Source organism: Panicum hallii, chromosome 6 (genome assembly GCF_002211085.1).
Source record: "Panicum hallii strain FIL2 chromosome 6, PHallii_v3.1, whole genome shotgun sequence".
In the NCBI taxonomy this organism is placed as follows: domain Eukaryota; kingdom Viridiplantae; phylum Streptophyta; class Magnoliopsida; order Poales; family Poaceae; genus Panicum; species Panicum hallii.
The window spans coordinates 27,633,208-27,640,493 of record NC_038047.1 but is presented as its reverse complement, the minus strand read 5'-3'; the positions used below and the strand labels follow the sequence as shown (position 1 = coordinate 27,640,493).

General features: G+C 44.5%; 2 protein-coding genes across 10 annotated transcripts; both read left to right on the top strand.

Moving 5' to 3' along the window:
* The first annotated feature begins 428 nt into the window (after nt 1-428).
* LOC112896532 (BTB/POZ and MATH domain-containing protein 5-like) lies at nt 429-1,079 on the top strand. The gene has a single exon (XM_025964543.1). It carries the CDS (start codon nt 429-431, stop codon nt 1,077-1,079), a length of 651 nt encoding a protein of 216 aa, XP_025820328.1.
* Nucleotides 1,080-2,025: 946 nt separating this feature from the next.
* Nucleotides 2,026-7,025, top strand: LOC112897687. Of its 9 annotated transcripts, XM_025966044.1 has the most exons (11): nt 2,058-2,184; nt 2,277-2,341; nt 3,180-3,296; nt 3,606-4,208; nt 4,300-4,440; nt 4,520-4,620; nt 4,775-5,571; nt 5,754-6,189; nt 6,278-6,446; nt 6,564-6,650; nt 6,746-7,025. In XM_025966044.1, the coding sequence occupies exons 7-11, from the start codon at nt 5,346-5,348 to the stop codon at nt 6,764-6,766; spliced, it is 939 nt and encodes a 312-aa protein (XP_025821829.1). In that variant the 5' UTR covers nt 2,058-2,184; nt 2,277-2,341; nt 3,180-3,296; nt 3,606-4,208; nt 4,300-4,440; nt 4,520-4,620; nt 4,775-5,345; the 3' UTR covers nt 6,767-7,025. The 9 variants fall into 9 exon arrangements, with proteins under 9 accessions (XP_025821832.1, XP_025821830.1, XP_025821831.1 ...); XM_025966050.1 differs by having other exon boundaries at nt 2,028-2,341; nt 4,866-5,571; nt 6,746-7,024; XM_025966048.1 differs by having other exon boundaries at nt 2,029-2,341; nt 6,746-7,024.
* Nucleotides 7,026-7,286: the final 261 nt, after the last annotated feature.

Below are 7,286 nucleotides of genomic sequence, written 5' to 3'. Positions count from 1 at the left end.
GCAATTTGACCGCTCTGGACGGGGCCCTGCGGAACGACGGAAGGAGCGGTCCGGCTTGATCGCTGATGGCTCGCCTATCTTCGTGCATGCAGGCTCGGTCTGCAACCTGGGCGGCTCTTTGCGGCTCAACAGCCTCGTGCGGGCGAGTTGCAGCGGCGCAATGATTTTGGGACGCGTGGAGCCCATCCAGGCGGTGTCGCACGGCAGCCTCCTCGGTGCGGCAGAATTTTCTTCCCCGGATTCCAGATGTTACAGCGGCAATATCGGTATCCGTTACGATCGCATGCAGCAGCCTCGCCGTCAAATGTGCATCTCTCTATAAAAACCCCAAGATGAGACGCAGTTTCATCCGCCGCTGATGAGTTCATCAGTCCCGTTCCAATCTTCCTATCCGATCGATCGTCCGGTCATCATCTAGTTATAGAGCCATGTCGACGACGGCGGCGGAGGTCACCGTGTCCGCGGCCGCCGCCACGGCGGTCGCCACCAAGTGCCACATGTTCAAGATCGAGGGCTTCAAGCGGATCAAGACCATGTACGGCAACGGCCGGAGCATCGACTCGTGCGGCTTCGAGGCGGCGGGCCGCACCTGGAGGATCCAGTTCTTCCCCGACGGGAACCGCGCGGAGAATGCCGGCTTCGTCTCCCTCGTCCTCAAGCTCGACGACAACGACGAAGACGCCGCCGCCGCCGCCGGGAACGACGACGTCCTGGTCGAGTTCCGGTTCTCCCTGGTGTGTCACCCCGACAAGCTGGCGAGCCGGGCGTACACCAAGACCTGCACGACCACCTTCAACAAGAAGGCCCGCAAGGCCCTGGGCTGCTGCCAGTTCATTAGGCGGGACGAGCTGGAGAGGTCGGACTACCTCAGGGACGACTGCCTCGCCGTCCGGTGTGACATCGCCGTCCTCAACAACCCCGTCGATGTGAAGGAGCAGGCCGCGCAGGCGCACGACCTGGAGAGGCTGGGGGTGGTCTGCGACTGCAAGGACGACGCGTGCAAGAGCCATCACGTTAGGGTCGCCTTGTCGTTCAGGGAGGCGCTCGTGAAGCTCTTCTTGGGGTGCTTCCACCTCTGAATGGATCTACTAGTTCTCGTAGCAATCTCATTTTGCATTTCATCAGAACAACTATCTCGATTATTTTTCACTAGAAAAGTGTTTCCAATTTCATTTGAGATCGATCATCATATCGTTAGGGTGTGCTAAATTTTTGTATACATTATTAGAGTTTCCTGATGATCAACAATGAATAAAGTGGTATTTTTCCTCCAAGATGAACTTTTCTTTTACGCCTGTGTTTCAATACGCAAAATGTACGTTGTTCACACTATTGCAGATCCCATGATGATTAAAAATATTTTTTTTGAGAAATATGATTGATAATATTAATAGAGAAGAGAAACATCATCAACCAGTGCTAATACATACGGGGGCTAGGTTTATTAATGTGCAACCGTAAATGCAGAGACGATGACGTTGAAAAAGTTATTTTCTGTGAAAAATAGTTGTTTCTGTTCCTTCAAGTATGTTCTTAGAGATACTATATATCAATAATATATTCATGAATGCAGAGACTAATTTACTTTGCCATTTTACTTGTACCTCTATCAGAATTCGTGAGCCACTAATGATGAAAAATGTCCAAAGTATACCATAAGTGAAATAAGTGATGAACGTTGGACATTTGAAGAAATTGTGGAGTCCCTATTGTTTAAACAGATTAGAACTCAGAGAATTGCAAGCAAAGATATATACGGTCATAGGGTCACATGTTAGTTCCACTAAATACGCATATATGGTAATGACTCTGTAACAGCGAGCTGTACTTTTGTCCGACGAAACCGCCGATTGGATCCACTGCCCGTCATCCATCCAACAAGCCTCAGGCGCGCGCGCTCAGCCTCCCCCTGACGGACCGGTCCCACGCACCGCCCACGCGTGCCGCTCGCGGCCCCACTGACATGCCGGTCCCATGTTCTAGAAACTAGAGGGGAAATTTATTCATAACACTGGGTCGCGCGCCTGTTCATTTCCTCTGGTCATCTTCTCTCTAGGGTTTCTCTCTCTCCTCTATCCGCTCTCGCACCCACCGACGATTTTCGGCCGCATCACCCCCATCGGCTTGCACATCTGGACACTAAGCAGGGAATCAGCACGGAGTTGAAGCGGAGATCGTACTCGGGTGAGCTTTTCCTCTAGTGCGCTCGTATCATTTTGATTCCCATGGCGTTAATCTAGGTTTTTCACTGTTTTTGCTCTTGCTTTTTGGTGGAGGTCATCGCCCCCAAGCAGCTAGAATCCGGAGCTAGGAAGGAGTGCGGGAAGCACAGATCAGATAGGTGAGCTAATCCCCCTCCCCTCCCCACGCATCCCCCTGAATCTCTTCACAACTCGTCTCAGATAGGTGTTTCTGGTGGTGGAAAGGTGAGGGATCCCCCCTTTTTTGTGCCGCGTTGCTCAGATTCTCTCTCATATACGCTTATGTAGATTTTCCCCTAGATTTTTCAGTGCATGAAGGTTGTATTTACAGTGGAAGGATTTCTACTAGTAGAAAAAGTGCGCTCAGATGATTTAAAATGAAAATCCCCCACCCCCTCCAGCACTGTAACATTTTTTTCGTAGTTGTTATTTTTAGTGGATGCTTAGGTGTTTAGGTATTTATTTGCATTAAATCTATGTCTTGGGACTACATTGTGGTAGTGGTTTTGTTGGGGATTGGTATTGAGGTAGGGGATATCAGGAGGGGGATTTACAGATTCCGGATTGATGATTAGGAGTTTTTTTGTCTGAATAAATTATAGTTTAGGTTTTGGTATGTACTGATTTGTTTTGACCCCCTGAAATATAGTTTAGCGGTTTTTGTTGGAGATCGGTGGGCATGTATGGGATATCATTGTTTTTTACACAGTTTTATGCACTGACTTTTTAGGTGTTGTTTGTCTAAATAAACCATAGCTCAGGTTTTGCACTGACTTCTTTTTTACCTACATAGCTGAGGGGATGATGGTCGTAGAAGTCTCTGTTTCGAACCATAAAAATCCACCAGAGTGGTTGTGGTTTTCTGCAAGAGCGCGGAAAACCATGTAATCCCCGATGTGGTGGCTCCATGGATGACTGCGATTTTTAGCCCCTCATCCCCATCATCACTAACCTTTTTTTATCTTTCGTAATGTGTAGTTTTTCTTAAAAAACACATATAAATTACAATGCCAAGAGTACAGAAGGAGAAACAAGGACGGGCGACATCATCCAATGCTGTATCTCACAATATCTACTAGCATCTATCATTTTTTGGTAATATGGTCATGCATTTTTATTTTTAGGCAATAGTACCTCTCTGGACTTGGCAAATTCATGCATCAGACTAGGCAACTTTTATTTAATAAGTAGGTATTGCCATATAAAATTTTACTAATATAGTCATGCATTTTCATTTTAGGCAATAATACCTCTCTCGGCTAGGCAAACTCATGCATCAGATTAGGCAAATTTTATTTAATAAGTGGACATTAATATACTTAGCATAGGCATTTCAGCGCATCTGGCTAGACAAGGAAAAACTCTAAGGTTCTTATTTTTTCTGTTCATTTCTATAATATGCAGGTTCTAAGGAACAGGGCCTCCCCTACTAGGCTTGTCAAGCTATATAGGGTCATGTCTGAAGATCAGAGGAAGATGATTCGAGATGTGCATTTTGACGGGCTACTCAAGATTGAGTGCTCCACCATCCCAGCAGAGTTTGCAAACTTGCTAATGGTTGAGTGCTTCAATGCAGACACTTCAGAGCTTGTTCTCCCTGGAAGGGGAAGGATTTCAGTCACAACACAGTCCATTGCTGATATACTGCATTTGCCAAGCAAGGGTGCCGAAGTCAAATATGAGCTTGACGTGGACGCCATCAATTTTATACACAAGTATGACATTCTGCAAGGTTCAGCACCAAAGATTGATGAAATAATTAAAAGGATCAAGAATAACAAGGACAAAAACGAAGATTTCCTAAAGTCCCAGCTGATGATCGCAGTGTTGACTTTTCTGTGCCCTCCCACCAGCTTTCGGATAAGCCCTAGATGCTACCCCTCACTAGTGGACGTCTCAAGAGTGAAGAAGTTGAATTGGTGTCAGTTTGTGGTCAACCAGCTGAAGGTTGCTGCTAAAAAGATCAACACGAAAAATTCTGTCAAGGGTTGTATCCTACTGCTTGTCGTAAGTCTCACTCAATACAATTTGTTTTTTTTTCCATATTCATCCACTTCTTTTTTCTGTTCAGGAGATTTAATATTGTGCATTTTTTTAGATTATCTATGCAGATTCTCTAACCATTCAAAATGTACAAATCCCTGCCACCATGCCAAGGATTGCTGCGTGGACAAGGAAGCTGTTGGACGAGGTCATCAAGCTGGAGATGAATGGTGATGGTTCATTTGGCAAACTCAAGGTATTTTTTTGGAAAGCTAGAACATCTATGTTCTGACCCTTTTAAGCATTACTCAAACCATTAGCCACTCTTTTTTCAGCTCAAACCATCGCACATTCAGTGGTGCAGGACTCTCCTTTCCAAATGGATGACATATATAGCTTTGCATCATCAAAAGTTTCGAGAGATTTGGCACCAGAGGTATGTACACATCTCTCTTTTTTCGCACTCACAACCCAGCATTTTAGTATTCCAGCAAAGCATTTTTTTAAATATGAACCAGCAAAATAGTACATTTCAAATGGCATTTATTTGTTCTCATGGTCAAGTTGTCCCTTTTGGTTTATTTTTTTAGAAGAAGAGGAAAATATGTGAAGCTGTAAGAAAAGTTCTAGGTGGCGTCACAGAGGTGTTAGGTACATTTATTGAAGAATTAAAATTTGCAGAAGATGGGGATCCAGCTGAATCAAGTGTGAGAAGATCAAAGAGGGGGAGGACAGTGAAACACTATGAAGAAGAAGAAGATGGAGAGACAGGAAGATTCAGATTGTGAAGCTGAGGAAGAAGAAGATTTTTGCAGCAACGATGAAGGTAGCTTGGGATTGGATTCTGAAGATGAAGCCAACCGCGCAGTCGCCCCTGAGGATATACCAGCAATGGAAGAAAATGTGCCATTAAGCACGCGGTTAAAGAGAATGCAATCAGCTCTAAAGCAACCAGTCAGCGGTCATGGAACAGGCAGCAGTGGAAGAACTAGAGGTGATGATACAGTTCAAGATCAGAAAAATACTGAGCCAAGAGGCGATGTACCCGCACCAACAGTACCGAACAGCATCTCTGCACCCTCAGCATCAACTGTACCAGTAGCACAAGGGGACCAAGGAGTGAAGAAATGAGGGAGTGCGGACATCAGATGGGTAAGGCTCATGCTGCCACAAAAATCAACCACGGCAGTCAATTCTAGAGAGGAAAGAGTAGTAACTCTAGCAAGTGATGGCAATAGGAGTTCTTGGGACTTCCCTCCACCAGATTTTGATATTATGAAGGCAATTGAAGAGCCGACGCCACCGGGGGAAGGAACAAGCGGATCACACCAAATCCAAGTTGATGCCACCCCCACTGCTATGCCCAAGAAATATAGCATCGAGCCTGGTACATCCCCCTAACAGCCTCCCCCCCCATCCTCTCTTTTTTAAAACTATTTTTTTATTCTTTTTTATGTCAGGCAGTTATATTTATCTTATTAGGCAAAATAATTAATTCCAATTGGCATTTTCACCATCAAAATTGCTTTCATCAGTCAAGGTTAACTGTACAGTTTTTCTCCCCACCAGATGATGCGTCTTCATGGACATTGGACAGTCTACCGGATGAGGAGCTTCAAATGTTTGAAGATGAAGCTATTGAAATGCTTAAACAAGTCCAGGCCAAGCGCAACAGGGTTGTTCCAGCTACACCAAAGTGCGCAGCAACCCCAGCAGACAACCTGAACGTAGTATCTAGTAGCAAGCAAAATATGATTGGACAATCAACATCAGCTATTTATCAAGTGTTGACAAAGGAACTAGCAATGCAAACAGTGGGAGACTCCTCTATCACACCTGATGACACACCAGCGCCAAGACGGGTGCTTAGAACACTCGTAACTTTGCAGTCCCCATATGTTGAAATCGCTCGAAAAATATCCTTTAAGTGCAGCAAGGCTGTGCCTAAGGTGTATGATGTTGTTTGCTCGTGTCCAGAAAGGTGCACCAGGTCTAACAATAGGGAGTATGTGTATCTAACCTCATTGCCTTTTCATTTTCACTCATATTGGTTTTTTTAATCTCACAAATAAAATCCATCTTTTTTTCTGCAGTGTCATCATAATCAATTACCTGTTCAATCATGCCACATTGGGAGATCTGGTGGACTCGGTAAAACCAGGAGGGAAGTTGAAGAGTGCCATTGTAGAGATTGCCATTTATATGATCAATGGCAAGAAGACAAGGGGGGCCACCAGATGCGTAATGCCACTGCATGTTTCAGTAAGTTTTTATTTTTGATAATATGCAGAACTTTTTTCTAACAGTTTTTTATCTCCTTTTTATGTGTGCATATTTTCACATCTATCCTGACATATTTTTACCCCCACATACCTGCAGACACTTCTACTAAATCATCAAACAGGAAGGGTAGCGGTCCAGCGAGCCTTCAGAAAAGATGTAAACCACCTAGACCACCGGCAGATGGTATGCACCAGAATCCTTTTTGCGCAGCACCCCTAATTTTTTTCTTTTTTCTATTTTTTATGGCCGCCTGACATGATGTTCAACAAAAAACATAGAAATTCTTCCCAGTCCTATAGAAGCTGGTGGAAGCTGATGAACACTCAGGGCACTACTTTTTGATTGTGCTAAACTTGCGCAATAAAAGTTTTGAGCTGCTGGACTCTATGAGGTCACTGAAGATGAAAAGCTAGCTGCTTGTTGCAATGGTTTTCTAGCTGCAATAAAAAGCTTGTGGAAGCACCACTACTCCGATTCAAAGCATCCAATAGATAATTATGAACTCGTTGGTATTGTAGTCTCAAAGCAAACTATAATGCCACTTTTTATTGGTGTCTCCACCTTCTCTCCCCCCCCCCCCCCCCCCATATTTACAATAGATGTTTGCCACAATCTTACATGCATTTTTTTTCTTTTTTCCCCTCATCCTCGCTCACGCAACAAAGATTGCGGGTTTTACATGATCATGCATGCTCAATATTGGGATGGACGCTCAGTGAGCCACTTCAATGAGAATTATATGTCAAACATACGTAAAATATTGACATACGAGTGGCTAAAATATGAAGAAAATGACGCAGCATGGGAAACCATTCTAAA

What these genes read in the sequence shown, in the direction of transcription:
- LOC112896532 (XM_025964543.1), top strand. Translation starts at nt 429, where the DNA reads ATGTCGACGACGGCGGCGGAGGTCACCGTGTCCGCGGCCGCCGCCACG.
- LOC112897687 (XM_025966047.1), top strand. Translation starts at nt 5,346, where the DNA reads ATGCTGCCACAAAAATCAACCACGGCAGTCAATTCTAGAGAGGAAAGA. An exon ending in GAAATATAGCATCGAGCCTG is followed by an intron (nt 5,572 to 5,753) that starts GTACATCCCCCT and finishes TCTCCCCACCAG; the next exon opens with ATGATGCGTCTTCATGGACA. An exon ending in ACCAGGTCTAACAATAGGGA is followed by an intron (nt 6,190 to 6,277) that starts GTATGTGTATCT and finishes TTTTTTCTGCAG; the next exon opens with TGTCATCATAATCAATTACC.